Below are 18569 nucleotides of genomic sequence, written 5' to 3'. Positions count from 1 at the left end.
TATTTACACCATTGCAAATCCCCACAGGCTTCCGGCAACTGGGATTTTAAATAAATAACCCATTCCCAAATATTTATACACCACGCAGCCACCAATTTAATAAAATCTCTCCAGTTGAAACTAATTTCATGAGATTTTCTGCAGAGGAAAAAAGCCCATTTTTCATTCACAGTAAAATAAGTTACTTGGCTTCTGTAGTTAATCACTGTAAAAGTAACAGATGTTGATTAAATACTGTTGATTTGACTCATGTCCCTCTCTGTGCTTCATTTCAGATGTTGATACCCCTTTGCACCACAAATAATCAGTGACTTACTGACTGTCAAGTAGAAGACAAACGATTTAATTTCAAATACATTTCAATATAAGCTTCACATAAACTCTAGTCTAGACTGAGCAGTTTGGTTGATGTTATCGTTTGTTTGGTGTTTTTTTTCATCATTGTTTTCATCATCCTGTTCAGCTCCCCTTCATACTTTTGTTGTTGTATTTACCATGAATGAATATCAGAAATTGTTTTCAGGGGATTGTTCAGAAACATAGGATTAAAACTACTCTTTCACGCTATACCATTTTCTCCACTTGCTCGGTTACCGAATGAAAGCAATTCAGTTCTGTCGAGGTAGTGGATTATACAGTACCTGTGCTTGGTTGCTTTTCTGATTTTATTTTTTCTTTAATTCATTTTGCCTACAGCAAAATCCGTCCCTAAGCGAACTGCTGGAGGGAGACTGTCTGTCTCTTAAAGTGACAGAGCCCTCAAACACAGGAAACACGAATAAACATCATCTGTGCAGCCAATAATCTCATTCCAGCAAGAATAATAAGATTATCTTATTTTTCTTCTCAATAACTATGAGTTTAAGTGATGAATGGTAAATTATGTCTCACATAACCTTTGTGTATGTTATTATAGTGTCACTGAATCAGATTTATCTATTCTTAAATTTATTTTTTTGTGGCTTTGCAGTTGTGCTTGTACCATTTCAACTCTCACTAGATTTCTGCAGGACATTTTAAATTCAACTGATACCTAGAGCAGTATAAATATTACACCATATTCTTTTTGAAGGGAAAACCTGATTCTCATGTAGAGAGATAAGCTTGTATGATTGGACAAGCTGTGCATGACTGATATTGTCTTGTGCAAAATTGCTTGTCTTAAAGCTTTTCATAGTTTCTATCTTTTTTTGTTTAAAGAAAAAAAAACATCCTCATCAGACTTAAATATTAATTTCTGTATTTCTAGAGGATATTACAAAAGCTATATGAACAAATATATCCAACACAAAACAAGTCTTTGTATAGGAAAAAGTGTGAAGCAGACAATCATCAATCATTGTTATTCATCCAGAATTTTGATTTGAGCTTACAACCACTAAAATATTAATTCAATGGTTACTGATGGACAAAAGCGCATTAATGTTTCATCAAACACTGATGCAAACTTAGGCTTTAACAATGAAGGTGGATTCATCAAGGATTAATCTGACAAAACCGCCTTTAAAAATAGATCATGCAACAGAAATACAGAGATAATCATTAATAACGAATTATCAATATCAAAGTATGAGGCATGGCAGGCAGAGGAGGTTGTTTGTGTCTATTTCAAACATTAATTTGCTATATAAATGTTTAACTCATTCAAATATGTATTTTTCAAGCATAAGCAACGCTGGATTGTGTACTGTGGAGGTCTATGGCTGATTCTAACAGATTTCTGACTGGTCGGTATTCTAGATTAGTATTTCTCAACTGGTTTTGCTTCAAGTGTCTCAACAAGAGCCAAAACTGTTTATCATACAACTATGAACAAAAATGCCCCTAAATTCATCAATATAATAATGAACTGCTTACAATATACTAAACTTTTAACATGACATAGCTAAAAAAGCAAAATCGACAAATTTAATTTCTAAATGTCTCTTGAATTTTGATAGTTTCATGCTCTTGTGTACCTTTTTAATCTTGTGTATACATTTTTTAAATTAATCTTAATTTTTCCCTTTATTAAACCCATTTACTTTGCCTTCCTAACTATATGATTCCTTGAATATTATTATTATTATTTACGCTTTTTCTTATGTTGAGAACTACCGTTCTAAAATGCATCAGTCATGAATTCCTAAAAACACTGAATTCATAATGAACAAAAGCACTCAGTGTACTGCGTGTGACATATATCAAGTATGCTGATCTGTCTAGAATTTCACAGGTCACTAATCCACAAAACAAAGGCATCTGGCAAACTGCCATTCTGTAAAAAATGCAGACACTGTGTGTGCTTTTTAAAGGATGGCAGTGCACTTCGCTGAATACATGCAACAGGTTTAGAGATGAGAACAAAGAGACCGATTTGAGTTGTTTAAGCCAAGGGCTGGTAAACAGAATATTGCTAGATGAACTGTATACTGTAGTAAAATAAACAAAAATGTTATAAATAGGATTGTTCATGATCTCAGAGATGATCTCTAGAAAATAGCAATGATCCTGAAGAATAATGGATATTGCTTTATACGTACCTTAGTAGTGTCCAGTTTGCTGTTTTACACATCCTGCATCTGTAGCACTGCGACAGTAGTCTTGTGCTTTCATGCAGACAGCATTAGAGCTGCGGCTCTAAATCACAAGTAAAGTGATATCTGGGTTACTACACTGAGCAATTTATTTAATAACAGCCAACGATAATTATTACAAACTTTGCAGTTTACATGGGTTTAAGTGCTCATTGATTGCATGGTGATGAAGAGCAGAGGTTCAAGTGGGGCATGTCTGAGTACTTGATACCATTCTTGTGTTCCTCTTCTCTAAGACTATAAGGATAGCCTATTTAAGCAAGCTGATACACGTTATATTTTTGTACATTTATCACTGCTGGGAAAAAAAAATTCTGCATTCAACTTAAGATAACTTGCCTCATCTTAAAAACCCAGAGAGAGCTAATACTAAAATATAACAATTTTGATTATAGCCTAATTTTACTTCAGTTGGTTTGTTAAATACTGCTTGTACTGTAAATGCAAGTTTTTATCTGTATATGACCAAAAAATGACATCAACCCCAGAGGGTTACTCTGTGCTAGTTATTAGTTTCAAATAACAAACAACAAACATATAACCTTAAAAAACCCTAAATATATATTTTTTATGATATATATATATATATATATATATATATAGGTTATATGTTTGTTATTTGTCTTTCTCACATAAAAGTTTTTATATAAGTATGATTCGTATTAAGATACAAACCTTGACATGCAGTTATGGACCTCCGTGGTCCTTTGATCCGACTCTCCGTGGAAAAAAGATCTTAGAGAGAATATGAGGGATGGAAAGAGAAAATGTGGACAGTGTTGTTTCCTTTTCTTTAATCTGCTCTTCCAAGCCGTCCTTTCTTTCGAGGTTTATTATAGAGAAATTAAAAGATTGTCAGTGCCTTTGTTTTGGACTGAAATAAACAAATGAACAGCAGAAAAACAAACACGCTCTGGAGGTCTGGATAATTACAGACAACAATTATGTAATTAATTTCTTTCACACTGCATTCTCCATTATCGCTTCTCTCCTTCTTTCTCTCTCTCTCTCTCTCTCTCTCTCTCTCTCACGCACACACAATTTACCCAGTCAAGAGACCATTAGACACACTCAGCACTGACTGCAAAGGTACTCATCCACTTTCTTGACCTCAAGATTACAGCTAGAAGACATGAATGGGTGGGGCAGATGAGGTCAGATAAGGCGTACATTCAATTCCCTCTGTGCTACAATAGCGATCACCGTCCTGGTTGGAGTTAACACTCCTACACTGAACTTCAAAGCCAAATACACTTCAAACGCACATACACACGCTCCTACTGGCTGACCGAGCAGCCCAATCTCACCTGAGCAGGTCCCTCTGACACTTCACAGTAGATCAAAAGTAAAAAACTTGACTTTTTGAAAAAGTTACTGAAAAAAGTCCCATAAAATAAATAAATAAATAAATAAAAAGCCTCTTTCTAAGCAAACTTTCTAAGCAGGGAATTCGGAGAGTCAGTTCCCTGCAGAACACTCATCCAGGCTGTACGTCAAAACCACTTGCATTGAGCCCTGAACCGCTGCAGGGAATTGGAGGACGCAGCATCTTCAGTTCAGTGCACTGAGAAACGAGAACGACTCATTGGCAGCAGCGTGGCATGCCTGGATCTCTGCCCTTCAAACAATCTTCACACAATCATCAACACCCTGAAAGTGGATATAGGCTGACAGCAACAAGACATTTGAGAAAGACAAAAGCAGATATCTTCTATCTATCTCTCTTTATCTACCCATTTATCCATCCATCCAGATGCCAACAATGACAAACGTTTCTTGACTTGTTAGAAATGAAATCATTGAGGTCAAAATATTAATCTTGAATATAATTGCACCATGAAACTGGAGGAATATCATTTCATTTCTGTGTATACATCTAATGTTTGAAAAAGCTGAAACCTTTCTTTTGAAAGTGCTAAAGTTCAGTTCTTATTTAGCTTCATATTGTCAATGCCGTTTACAGTGTTATTTGGGGCAGATTGAGAATATTAGACAATTCTTCCAGAATGTGTGGATTTACAGTATAATGAATATGGTGGCAGCCCTAAACATAATGTATTAAGATCTGCAGTGCAACACTGCAGAGAGTAAAATATAGGAACAGCTGCAGGAAGCTGCACGAATGAATGACTCTGACACAGAGAAAAAGCAACAGAGAGAGTCAATCTTATTCCTTCACTTTATTGAAGTCTCACACCTTCCACTGGACCAGGGACAGAACATCAACACAAACAGCCAAATAAAATGACAGCAAATCAAACAGATCAGGTCAAAAAGACCACAGTCTCTCCATCGTGGAGGTTGAAACGGGTCATTTAAAGTGCTTGAATTCATTCCTCTGTAAGTAAACATCTTTTCTGTCCAGACCAACAGGTTGGCAGATGTTGTTTTCATGAAGCTATAATGGAGCAATGGTAGTGTTCTGACAATGCTGCATACTCTCTTGTCAAAATAGGTGAAAAACACGGCAAGACATGAACTATATATGGAAAGAAATATGGAAGATTTTTTTATAAGGAATTCATGGCAAGTGTTTATTGTTTCAGACATTTTCATGCTATCAAAGAATCATCCAGGTGAAAAGAACCCAGAGGAAGGCATACACACATGGGCAGCAAGTCATAAATGTATTTTACACAACAGTAAGAGATCTTTGTATGAGTGCATTTAATTTAGCAATCTGGAAATCTAAAAACTAGACTAAGTTGTTTCTTTTTTTCTCTCGCTGCAGAACCTCAATGATGATTTGTTAAAGGAAACAGCATCTTTGAGTTGCAGATACTCATGAAACAGTGTTTTTACAGCATGAAAAAAGATGTAGAAAGCCTCAAATTTAGAAATTTAGTTGTCATCACCCCTTGTCACTCCAAACCTGTATGACTTTCTTTTGTGGAACACAAAGATGTTTTAAAGAATATGCTAACTGTTTTTGTCAATTCTGTGAAAGTAAATGGTCCAAGACACGTTGAACTTTTTAAGAACTTTGTCATTTCTATCTTGGACCCCATTGATTTTCATTGTATGGACTTCGACATTTAGCAAAATATCTTCTTTTATGCTCCACAGAAGAAAGTAATTCATTCTTTGGAATGAAATGAGGGTGAACAATTGATGATAACGTTTTCATTTTTGATTGAATTGTCCCTTTAATTATGGGTCATAATGTTGCCTTGTTAGCAGTCAAATGAAAGAAAAGATGTTCCTAGCTTTAAAAGGGCACCTCACTGACACAAGCAAATGGAATTAATGTCCTTCTGCACACATATACGACATAACGAGAGACAGATATAGAGAAAGAAATACAAAGTGTCTTCAGAGCATTACAAAACAAGACCTCCATTGATTTTCTGCTTAGTATAACCACAGAGTAGGGTGAGAGAGAAACATACACACAAATATCCTCCTTCTATTGATTTTCTTTAGTTGGTTTTAGACATGGCTGCCCATCACTGCTTAGGGTGCGTCTAGAAGTGTGCGGCCAACATAAGAGTGTGTTGTAATACCCAAAGCCCCTCGTATTCTGGGAAAATGGCAGTAAAATCACTTTCGCTTTGGACTAAACATCCACCGTAAAAGTTTAGTGTAAAGTATCTGTATATACTAATATGTATACACTCTGATATATTGCACATGGGAGGGAGGTTCTTGCATATTTAAAATCATAGTACGGATAAGCCCACGTGCTTCCATGCAGTGGATACTGCTGTATAGTTATGTATTACAGTGTGTATTATGTATCAAGGCATGCCAAAAGCAAATTACTGACAACCTCATCAACCTTCTGAGACATACTTATGGAATCTTAAGAACAAAAAACACCATCTCAAGAACAGTAAACCTTTCTTTAAGAAAACAAAACAAAACAAAACCATCCTGAATGTCCTTATAAAACCCTACGGTGGTCAAAAGCAACTTTCTATCTCGGTCTTCAACATTTTGCCATAAATGGAACTTTTTTTTTTTTTTTTTTTTATCATTGCTTGCAAAGCCAAAAATAAGTTAGTGCAAAATTAAGATGAAAGTCTTTTCCAAAAATTAAGAACTCACTCAAGTCTCAGCAAGAGTATTTCTGTGCCAAAGACAAAGCAAAAATGTTAATCCTGCAGCATTGGAGCAGACTGAACAGCTTAATAAAGCCATTTTAACTGTAAACATCTTTATAATGTATAAATAATTAAAAAGCATTATAACAATTTTGTATGCAACTAATGGGGGGTGAAAAGGCAAGTTTATGCTTTGAGCATGCCATAATCCATAATCAAGAAAAATAACCTTATTAATACAGGAGGCATGAGCCTAATTAAAATGAAAAACTGCTGATCATGACTGAAGTCAAGGTGAAAATAAAGGAAGCACTGACAGTGGCATGTCAAAGCAAGTCTTTAGCACTGAGAAACAAGACATAGGAACAAGGATGAAAAAAAAAAGAAATTGTAGCTTGGACTTCGTGTTTATGTGGTGAACACAGACAAGGATATGAAATGAGACATGAAGTAATATACATACAGATCAAATCACAGCAGACTGACAGGTTTTCTCTGTGGAAACTGAAGATGAGACTTGGGTCATGAGACATTGACTTCTCTGTCTGTACGACAAGCTCTGGGAGGTTGCGTAGACAATAATATGTGTTTTCGCAGTTAAGCCTCGGGAGGTTGGTGATGCAAATGTCAGATTCACCCACTAAATAAGTGGGCGTCCAGAGGGCATGCCGCATGGGAAAATTCAAACACTGAGGGCCTTGAAAAAGCTCCGCAGGCAGTCTATGGCACTTTGTCTTCTTTGACGTTTGTTGAGTAACGGTAAAAAAATGAGCTCTCTAGTGCTTTCCATTTCTTGTTTTCTCAGATTTTGCCCTTTCTTTCAGTCTGAATTTCTGTCAGTCATCCTTTTTTCCAGTTTGTCAATCCATGAGAAGCTCAACTGTATTAACATGGTTATGTATGGATGATGTAATTGTGAGTGGTAAAGGTTTCTCAGTGGTTATGGAATGATGATCAGTGACTTTTAGTCTGAATCAAAAGAGAGGTTTTGTGCGACAGAAGCGCTGATTGTGACACTACGTTTTTGTTGCATAGTTAGATGCGATAGCTTAGCTTCTTTGTTTAGCTTAAAAGGTTGTCTAGTCACTAACAACACCATCTAGTGCAAGCCGCATGTGTGATCATGCGTTCAGGGAGGTAGCCTTATCAGTGTTTATGGCTGCAACTGACGCTCAGTGGATCTTTGGCTTTTCAAGTCTTGTGGAGGTACCGAGTGGTACCGAAGCGTTGTGTTCTGGGTCAGCCTCTCTCCTGACCACTGCTGGCCAAGGCTGGGATAGCCGGCCGCGAGTCACGGCGTCGTTCCCTGCACTGTAACATGGCAAACCTCTGGACGGAGGAGGCGGAAGAAGTTGATGGGCCTTGTGGTTCATTGAGGGTCCTGATTTTGGGTTTGACCCACTACTGCCCCCTATAGGCAGAGCAGGGAGAGTTACCCATTTATGTAGGCGTGGAGGCTGCAGGACACGCGGGCTGAAGGACAGGGTATGAGGTGTTTGCAGGAGTTTGTTTTGATGGCTTTCTGGGGTCGGTCTCACAATCTGTTCCCCAGCCCACCGTGAGTCACTCTCATTATTGTCTTGTATGCGAAGGTGGGTGCTAAGCAACCAACTCAGCTCCTCTGGGTCAGGAAGAGATTTAGACTCCACGTGAGGATCTCCAGCAGGGGGAAGAATTGGGTCGGTGGAGGGGACTGGAGGACAGGACGTAGAAGGCTGTTCTCCTTCGGTGCAGGCATCACTGTGGCCCCCGGTGGGGACTGTTCTTGCTAGTTTTCCCTGGATGAGGGGCTCGTTGGGGATGTGACTGATGGGCTGAAGTATTTGAGGCTGTGGAGGACAAAATAGAACAGTATTTAACACAATAAACTAGAACATAGATCTGCGATCAGTGGATATGATAGTTTGTGATTGAAAACAGGTGTGACTCTCGAATTGTCCCATTCATAGAACAGCTTACAGGAGCAGTTACAGAAACACTGTACGAAGGGATAAGTAATGTGATAGCTGTGAATAACAAAAGTGACTTAAGTAAAGGTCAAAGATAGAGACTTCTATAACATCGGAAAGTATTCACAAATTTGAGAGAAAAAACTCCTATCGAGATTCATCCATCAAATCTTAATTAACCGACAGCAGCATCACGTGTTTTACTTTTAACTGACAGCAACTGCTTAAACAGTTTTAGCATATGTTAAACAGTTGTTTAAAAAAAAAGAAAGAGATGAAATAAAGTGGGCTGGTGACTTCAACAAAAGCATATATCAATTCCCAAAAATATTCACATATCGAGAAAATTAATGGGAATTTTACTTCTGGAACCCGAATATTGCAATTCAGTAATTTCCTCTTCCTGTAATTCAAATTCCAGATCAACTTCTCGGGGGGTGTGGCAGATTCTTCAATTCTGAATTTTACACAAGCCTGCATTTAGCTATCTAAAACAGCACTGAAAACTGTATTCTGTTGCTCTGTGAACCAGGTTGATGAGGCATTAGCAGTCAGTGACAACACTGGTCAGTCGTCCTGTCGACTGTTCAGTTCCAAACAGAGTGTGACTGTAACAGGGTGGATTTGAATGGATGAGCATGTAATGTATACAGGTGAGTTTCAGTATACACAACTGAACTGTGCACCATGAGAGAGGCGTAAGTCCTTGTTTCCTTCTCATTCACATTCTCTGTCTCTCATGGGCTGTTTCTGCTGAATAGCACAGCTCTACTGAAACCACACCACCCCCTATTGGCTAACAGTGGTTTCATGCAGTCTGTCACATTTCTATTCAGCCAGAGACCATTTGTAAGGTGTGTATTATCTCCAGATACCATCACAAAACAATTTTATCACATGTCCAACCACACAGGGTTGAGAAAATGTCAGATTGAAGAGAGGTAAAGCATTACAATTTAAAACACCACTAGAAAGTGCAAAAAAACAACAGCTGAAAAACAACAACCTGATCGTTCCTCACTTTAAGAATACAGAATAAGAGTGCATTGTGAGAACAAGGGAGTAAAAGTGTGGGCGAGGGTTTGTGCATGTGTGCAGAAGAGTTGTCAGTGGCGTTAGACAGCACAGACAGTCACATCCTCTACGTGACGTCACAAAATCTCTGGGGCGGAGAGACGTCAGCGGACACCTGCAGATAACATCCATAATGCATTCAACTCTGTCTCTTAGTGAGAACAGACGGATCTCAGAGACTGTAACCTTTAAAACCCTGAGACAACATAAATCTCCGCTCACAGCGACAGCATTTTTAATCACAAGTTTGTCACTCCAAATGCAGATCATTTCTGACATTATTTTCCATGCATTTTTTCTTTTCACGTGAGCTTCATGGTCTTCACTCCTTTTTGTAGTTGTCGCATCACATCCCAGCTCGCTTGCATGCTAAACTTCTCAACTCCATTACCATTTTCATTAATTAAATGTTTAAAACAGATATTAACGAGCTGTTTATACCAATAATTGATTTGTCTCAGTCAACAGCTATCCAATTTCTTTAATGTCTTGCTTTAATGTTGAAACCCCCAGTTCCAGAGGATGACTCTCCCAATAAAAAAAGAAAAAGAAATCAATATTACTTGCCAGATTAATTGTTTATAATGTATAAAATATTAATTGAACAGTGGTGTATTGTTATCTCATCGTGCTGTTTACTGGTCATACTGGTGTTTCTGCAATGTCATAAAAGCAATAAGCCATGCAAGGATGAGTACCTAAAGCCCCCTTTAACTGTGGTAAAATTACTGTAATGAACAGCCTCACAACCTTATTACTTTTATTAAACAACAAATGACACCAATTTTCAATAAACAATTTGCACACAATAAACAATTCTTCTGCCAAGTGACATAGTTCATTATACTGACTCTAGGCTGTTTTGGGGTTGCCAAGCAACATAGAAACTTAGAAACCACAGAATTCATCACAGGTGTGTTTTTATCGGCTTTGAACAAGGCTCATGACATCTAATTACAAATTAAAGTTAAAAATATCGTTTTTATAATACAATATTAACATCATAAAAACAAAGGAATCCAATCATGCAGCACCAAACAAACAACAACAACAAGACAGTAAAATGAAAAACAAAGACATCGAACAGATTCTATGCTGCTCTGACATTGTGGACTGGTTCAAAACCTTAAGTCTTTTATAGGGGTTTTATAACACCACTACAGATGAGGATGTGCTAAAATTGCACAAATCCTATCATAAAATCATAAATCCTAATAAATTATCAAACCTAGTGAATTATTGATTAAAAAAAATTAAATTGTTAAATGGAATGAAAGAAAAATGCCTTTTTCTAAGGCAATTAAAACATTTCTGAAAGTAAAATGCATTTTTGTTGTGGTGGGGTAAATGAAAATCTGAACTTTTTGCCCTAAAGGCCTAGAAAAAAGAAATCTTTATTATTAGCCCTTAAATAGTCAAAATTGCAAAAATGGTTTGTAGAATGCTTGCAAGACTATCATAAATGAGTAATGTTTGCACTGTATGCCACTGTTTTCTAAAAAAAGAATTACAATTCATAGCTTTCATGTTGTTTCATTATATTGCATAATTTCCAGCTATTATTGCAATAATAGCTGGAAATTACAACTATTGTTGCAATAATAGCTTTTTCTTGTAAAGAAGACTTTCCTGATTGAATGAAACATGGAAATATATTTTTCTGAACCAAATAAAAGGATTTTAAAGAAAGTGTATAATCTTTTGTGGTGGGGTCCAAGAAAATCAGCACTTTTGGCCTAGAAGAAAGCAATCCTTATTATTGAGCCCTTAAAGGGGTCATGACGTTTTTTTCTTTTCTTTTATTATGTTCCCTTAGGTGTAATTATAGTATTACTATAGTTTTTTGGACAATTGAGTGATTTATAACCTTTTCCCACCCTGTTTCTCATCCTCTGATTCAAACAGTCTGTTTTGGGGGTGTTTCCCCTTTAAGAGTTCAGTGTTAACGCCCACTGTTATGATTGGCTAACGTCAGTGCCTATGCATCAATTGTTAACACCCCCTTGTCACAACGAGCGGATTTTGCGGAGATGTTACCATAGTAACGGGTGATGCGTGCGAGGCAATGGCTCTTGCAATGATGTTTGAGTCGGAATCAGAGGAAAATGAACCATCAACACAACTAAGAATGAATCAGTCCGAAAGTGTGAAACTGTTTTGTCAGTTTGACAGCCTACATCTTTTAATAGCCTACGGGGAACATGACGCGGTCTCTGAAAACAATAAGTAGGCTAAACGAAGTAAAAACACTGTGATTATTCATAATGAATGCAACTGCAATTAACGTTTTAAAAAAAAAGTAGTTTTAAGTTTTAAATAGCCTGCATTACTTACAGTTTGCGTCGTCGTTGTTGAGCCCAGAATAGTCCACACGGCCTTATCTTTAAGCAAAAGTTTTCTGGCAAAGCCAGCATCACACTGCGATTGTTCTCAAAAGTCACTCATCCTTGAAATGTGGAGAACACGCTTAAATTAACACTGCCGTGACTGGGACGTCCGCAAAAAATAAACTGCATCCATCTTCCCCTGACGTCTGGATCTTTCGACAGCGTATAATTCAAACATGTAGTTTGTCCACAGCCAGGAACAGCACATCGCAATCTTCTTGTAAACAGACCCACTCGTTGCATGTCGACTGAACACGTGAAGCGCGTGACAGATGCGATGATGCAAAGATGAGGCATAGTTGTCTTGCGCTTGAAGCGTAGTTGTCTTGCGCTAGAGGCGGTCATATGCAAACGACTGGTACGTCACTTCGTACCGTGACGTCACTTCATACCATGGATCCAGAACGAGCTGTATTTAGAGCTTGATTAAATAAATGATTCGTTTATAATGGGGAGGACGTCTAAAGCTATGAAACTTGCAGGACGTTTTAATGGTACAAAGACCTCTTATATACCAAAAGATCAAGGCAAATTTGGTTTCTCATGTCATGACCCCTTTAAGCCTGGAACACACCGGCTTGGTGTGTTCCAGGCTTAATAAGCACCTAGATTTCAAAGAAGCGCAGGGAGAATCAACTGCCTCTGAAACGTTTCTCAAGATAACATTCGTAACACGATTGCTAGATATTACAACAGAAAGAGCTGTAATAAAGTCTGGCTCTAATTCAGTCATTTATCTTACTATAAGATTTGGCTGATGAAATGTGGCCATTTTGATAATAGAGAAGGTTTTTAATATCCTGAGTTTGTAGAAGTGGAGGTTATAATGTGAATCCCGAAGGAGTTATTGGATCATTTTATTTTAATTGTCCTCTAAAACTGTTCAGCATCTCCCTGTGCAGTCACAAGACCAAGAACAATTGCACCATGGGCTAATTCCCTGCTTGTGTGCGTGTGTTTGAGATGTTTAAACCTTGGTCCACCTGTGCAGACTGATGTCTGTTTGGATAAAGTCTCTGGGAGCGGGCTGAGAGAAGCGGTGAGAATCCCAGAACACACCAGCATAAACTGAAGCTCCATTACAGCAAAGACAGATCTGACACACAACACACAGCAATCACAGCCCATGGAGGAAGAGATGAGCAGAAACATTAGAATTTCAGACAGGTGGTAACTTGGGGCTGAAAATTAAAGGGAAAAAAAGTCTCATGCCAAGTCTCATGTATGTGTGAAAAAATTGGAATCCATGCTTTAAAAATAAAACTCAAACAAGCATGCATTGGTCATTCATGTCACGTGACCATGCAAAGGGTGAAGCTTTTAGTAGAGGTTACTGTACCACGCTGTGTCGCGGAAGTAATGCACAAGATGCTCCACCCCTGTCCCGAGGTATTATCGGATAGGCAGAGGGGGAGAAATAACACAGAGCACAAGTTCATCCAATCAGGAAACAAGAAGAGGAAAGAGAAAGGGAAAAGACAGGAGGACAAGGAAAAAAGAAGATAGAACTCACAAAGCAGTGGAGTAAAACCGAAAGATAAGAAAGGAAGAGTAGAGGAAGGAAGGTCTGTTGAGGAAGAGACTGAAAAATAGTCTGACATCTGCTCTATAACTCCAGCCATGTTTACAATCATGTAAAACACATTCTCTCAGTTGATCACAGCTCCATTCTTGCTAAATTAAATGACTGTGTGCATACAGTAATTTACTGCAAACAATTTCTGCTGTCATGTCTTCCATTTGGACTTTTATGTTCAATTGTATTTGGTTATTTCCTGTTGCCATTTTGTAGTCTGCTTGTAGATTTGCTGTTGACTAGCCCATTATCGTTCCCAGGTGTTTCTAGTTTTAACGGTAGCCCTTGTGCATAAAAACCCGTGTTCCTTTGTGTTTTGTCAGTTTTTGTTATTGTAACCTCTGTTTGTTCCTTGATTCTGGTTTCTTGGTTTGCTCCCTGACTGCCTGCTGTTACAACTGCAAATTGAATTTTTACAAAAATTTACATTTGACTATTATTATATGCACTACTGTTCAAAAGTTTAGGGATAGATGCTCACCAAGGTTGGATTTATTTGATCAAAAATGCAGTAAAAACAGTAATATTTTAAAATAGCACCTCAATTTTATAATGTATTTTGTAATTTCATTTTAAATCTAACATCATTTTAAAATGTAATTTATTCCTGTGATGACAGCTGGAATTTTCAGCATCATTACTCCAGTCTTCAGTGTCACATGATCCTTCAGAAATCATTCTAATATGCTGATCTGCTGTTCAGGAAACATTTCCTATTATTATCAATAATGAAAGCAGTTGTTCTGCTTAATATTTTTTATTTTGTAACATTGTAAATGTCTTTACTGTCACTTTCAAACAATTTAATGCATCCTTGCTCAATAAAAGTATTAATTTCTTTAAAAATTAAAATCATACCAACTCCAAACTTTTGAACAGGAGTAAATATAACTTATTATTTCTGATTATTTTGAGTTTGTCGCAAATTAATTTCATTCCTCACAACATCAGATTTATTATTTTATTATCTTATTTTAAAAAATTATCACAATTACCCCTTTTTTTTTTTACTCAGAGACCAAAATAGGCTTCCATGCCCATCCCAGGTTAATGCGCAGAGACAACCATAAAAAAAATGTAATTTGTAAGTTGACTTTCCCAAAAAGGTTGATTTCCCTGAGGCTTTTGCAACTCCGTTTGTTTGGTCTAACATGTCAGCTTCTAGCTCAGTCAATGGGATGAGTTTGAGGCAGGGCTACCTGTTTGATTATTTATTAAATATATTCAGAAAAATATTCAAAAAAAGTAATTTTGCCAAAGCAAATGAATTTAATGAATTTAACTGCAAAATCCGTGCACAAAAACACCTGAAGACAGGGCTTGATGCATGGCCATCGCATCTACACAAAAACACAGTGTTACACCCCATGTGGTCCAACCAGTGCAGTGACCCACCCAGGCCTGAGAGACAGTTCAAAACTGCCCAGCAGGGAACAGCTGACTTTGTCTAACCTCTTAAATCGCTTTCTCTTTCATCTCTCTAACACCACATCTCCTCCTCTCTCTCAGACTGATATCCAACTTACTCATCCCTGACTCACTCACACATGATGTAACTATACTGTGCATATATATTTATAAACCAACAGGGAGACAGCATATGAAAGAGAAGGAAGCAGAGATGAAGAGTCAGGAGGAGGAAAGAAAGCTGAACATATTGCCAAAGGAACGGGGTCAGAGGTCAGGGGGTTAATGACTCACTTTGTCGGCGTTGAGGCATGCTGGCACGAGGTGTAGCCTGGTACTGGCACTGCCAGGGAGAGAGGAGAGGAGTGGGTACAGCCTGCAACACACATAGAAAAACCGTGACGCACACACGGCACCCGCACAGCTGCGGAGAGAGACAAACCCCAGTGAATCTAGACAAACACACAGTTTAGAAAGAAAAACTCTTTTGCAAGCACATCGCACAGAGAAACGGCGCACATTTCCTCTGAGAAGACAAACTACCATCAATGTCTGAACATCAGACTAAAGCACCAGCGAGGAACAAGCCGTGAATGCATAAGCCACAACACAATACGTGCATGCAATATTCCTAGCCAACACATGCGGATCTCACAGATAATATTTTCTTTTCCTGTTGAACGGCACATGCACTGGGGAAATTTCTGAGATAAGGAAATCAAATGTTCTTAGGTTATATGTACAGTTACCTCTACTATTTTGTCACGCTCAACTGTAATGTTCGTAAACATACAAACCTTATCTTGAAAACTGATTACATACCATTTAGAGGTACCTTTGGGAATTTTTTTAAGATATAAAGGCAAACAAAACAAATTACACAATCTGACACCCAGAAAGTGTGCCTGGTCTTGCTGCCCTGTGATATTACATATATAGTAACTCTACAACCCTAGTCTCTCTTTTCATTATGGACAGAAAACTAGACTTGTTTACCTTTATAACTCAGAGAGTATGCTTACATGCACAGTTATATTTGAGCTACACTTTTCTTTTTTTCTGCCTAGTCGAGCTAGTGTTCATCTGTCTGTCCAAATACTGTAGACATCACCAAAAAATGTGCAAAAATATATATGAAGGATCATTTGGAGCAAGTGCACAGGACTAAGGCCAACTGCAATCCAATTAACATGTGTACATTCCCATTAAAAGTCTGAGGTCAGTAATTTAGCTTTGCCATCACAGGAATAAACTGCATTTTAAAATATAATGAAACAGAAAACGGTTATTTTAATTATATATTTTTTATCAAATAATTGCAGCCATTGCGAGCATGAGACTTCAAAAATATTAACAAATCTTACCGTAGTGTACATGTTGGCAAAAAATCAAGCTATATTTGCTTTATGTCTAGGTCTGTTAAACCGATTTCGCAAAAACCTGATGAATTAATGTTTTAGTTTGACTGAAATTGAACAATATGGGTTTGAAGAGTTTAGCAGCAAGAAAATGGGAATTTATGTCTTTGAGACTAATTGTACTTTTGGACTGACAGAACCATTTGTAGGAAAAATCTGTGGCATAATTTTGAATTTACAATTTATTCCAGTACAAATCCCATCAAACGGTCACTGCCTACTCATTTTAGTTATCCGTTTAGCATTAGGGTTAGAGTTAGGTCTATGAATGGTTAAGAGGAATGTTGTTCCAAGAACAACAAAGGAAGTCCATGAACCCAGTGAACCATCCATGACCGTGTCACACTTGTGTTAAGGAGAACAACTATTTTAGTATTTGAGTTATGATTAACATGCAATACATTTCTTTACATTGTTTGCAGCTTTGTGACATTATTAATAACGGCTCAATGATAACTTATTTTGTGAAGTAATCATGCAAATGTAACTTTTAACATCAGGGATGGTAAACCTAAAAAATGAAAATTCTGTCATTTATTCACCCTTACTTCGTTCCAAACCTGTATAACTTTTGTTCATTAAACACAAAAGAAGATTATTTTAATGTCTAAGCTGCAAAGGTCCCTACATACCAAGTCTTCTAAATCCATATGACAGCTTAGTGTGAGGAACAGTAATTTTAATTGCTAATGACAGTTAATCTAGCTTGACAACTTTCATTATATGGAAAAGAGCAGCAGGACATTCTGCTAAATATCTTTAATATCCCACAGAATAAAGGAATCATACAGGTATGGAAAACAAAACTGAAGTATCCCTATTTTTCAAACACTAACATGCAAACTGAACACCAGTCCTATTGTTCCCAATCCCCAATAACTCTGTTTCTCTCTTCCTCATTTCCACTTTTAAATTCTCATCCATCTCTTGTTACTTCCTCCATCTCTCTGTCCTCCCTGTAATCTCTCCTGACTCCAGTCTTTCTCTGTGTGCTGTTGGCTTTACTGATTGTGTGCCGGTCTTCAATAAGAACACGTCCCCTGGTGAACATCCCAGACTAGGGCTCTGAAAGCTAAACCACCAGAGTGGGTGCTGCGCGGCTTCACTTAAATAGGAGATGACAATCATTCTGCACTCTGTAGTAGATGCCCGTTTTCCCGCAGCAGCTGCAAATTGGCCAAATCGGCACCTCGGCAAACGAGCCTCAGCTCAGGGTGTCCCGCGAGACCGCCGGGCTATTTCACCACGAAAAACGAACAAGAGGGAGGGAGGTAAGGCTGGAGGAAAGGAAAGGAAAAGAACAGAAGGAATGTGTTGTCTGATTTGTCACACTGACAACACATTTGCTTCCCCCTTTTGTAAACAACTTGCTACCTATAAAGCCTACAGAGTTTTAAGGAAACAGGAAATAAAAACGAGGCAGACGGCTCACCAAGGACACACATAGATACACCAGTCACAATACACTGACATTTTGGGAGAGTTTAGGGTTCCTCCATGATGCGATCAAGTTGACATGCATGTTTCTAGACAGAGAGTGAGAAATAACTCACAGCGGGGTGATGATGGGGCGGTCGCCACACTGTCTGAGTGGATTTATCATGATGCGTTCTTCTCTCACCTTTGGCCCCTGACTTCAGCTGATGACACTGACATCTCACCGGCTGAAAGAGAGACAGATAATTAAAGCAATTTCACTTTCTAAAGAAAACAGGAGTAGTTTGAGTGTCTTGGCCATTCAAAACTTGCTCCCACAATGCTAGATTGTTGGTAGTAGTTTCCAGGGCATTACTAGTGAGGAGAAATGTATCAGTTTTTATGACCAACAACTACACCAAATGTTCATGTTAGCTCATCATTTTTAAGCGGTAACCAATATTAAGAACTGATTATTAATTTTTTTTTATTTTTGACACGTGACATAACTAAAGAAATCATAAAAGCATGGCTTATTATTTTATTATTAACAATCATAAATTAAGCTAAATATTAATAAGAAATATTAAATAAAATTCATAGAAAATTCTAAATAAATTCTAATTTTTATGTCATATTTATGCAATCTAAATTTTCTTTGAATAGATAACCATTTAAAAAAAACATTTAAATAGAAAACTTCTAGGGCATTGCTGGTAGAGA

The 18569-nt window shown here is 37.6% G+C and overlaps 1 protein-coding gene across 6 annotated transcripts in view; it reads right to left on the bottom strand.

The window, feature by feature from the left end:
• Positions 1 to 4742: 4742 nt before the first annotated feature.
• Positions 4743 to 18569, bottom strand: part of ccser2a (coiled-coil serine-rich protein 2a) — a 48592-nt gene continuing 34765 nt past the window's right edge. For 2 of the 6 annotated variants that reach the window (XM_081347655.1, XM_081347656.1), the window contains 2 exons: positions 17984 to 18094; positions 4743 to 8448 (listed from right to left, as the gene is read on the bottom strand). In XM_081347655.1, coding sequence (XP_081203781.1) covers positions 7792 to 8448; positions 17984 to 18094 — 768 coding nt within the window. In that variant the 3' untranslated portion in view covers positions 4743 to 7791. The other 4 variants (XM_081347657.1, XR_014028862.1, XM_081347658.1 and 1 more) reach the window with 4 other exon arrangements.

Source organism: Scardinius erythrophthalmus (genome assembly GCF_964197995.2).
Source record: "Scardinius erythrophthalmus genome assembly, chromosome: 19".
Classification (NCBI taxonomy): domain Eukaryota; kingdom Metazoa; phylum Chordata; class Actinopteri; order Cypriniformes; family Leuciscidae; genus Scardinius; species Scardinius erythrophthalmus.
This window is presented reverse-complemented; position numbering and strand designations above follow the sequence as displayed.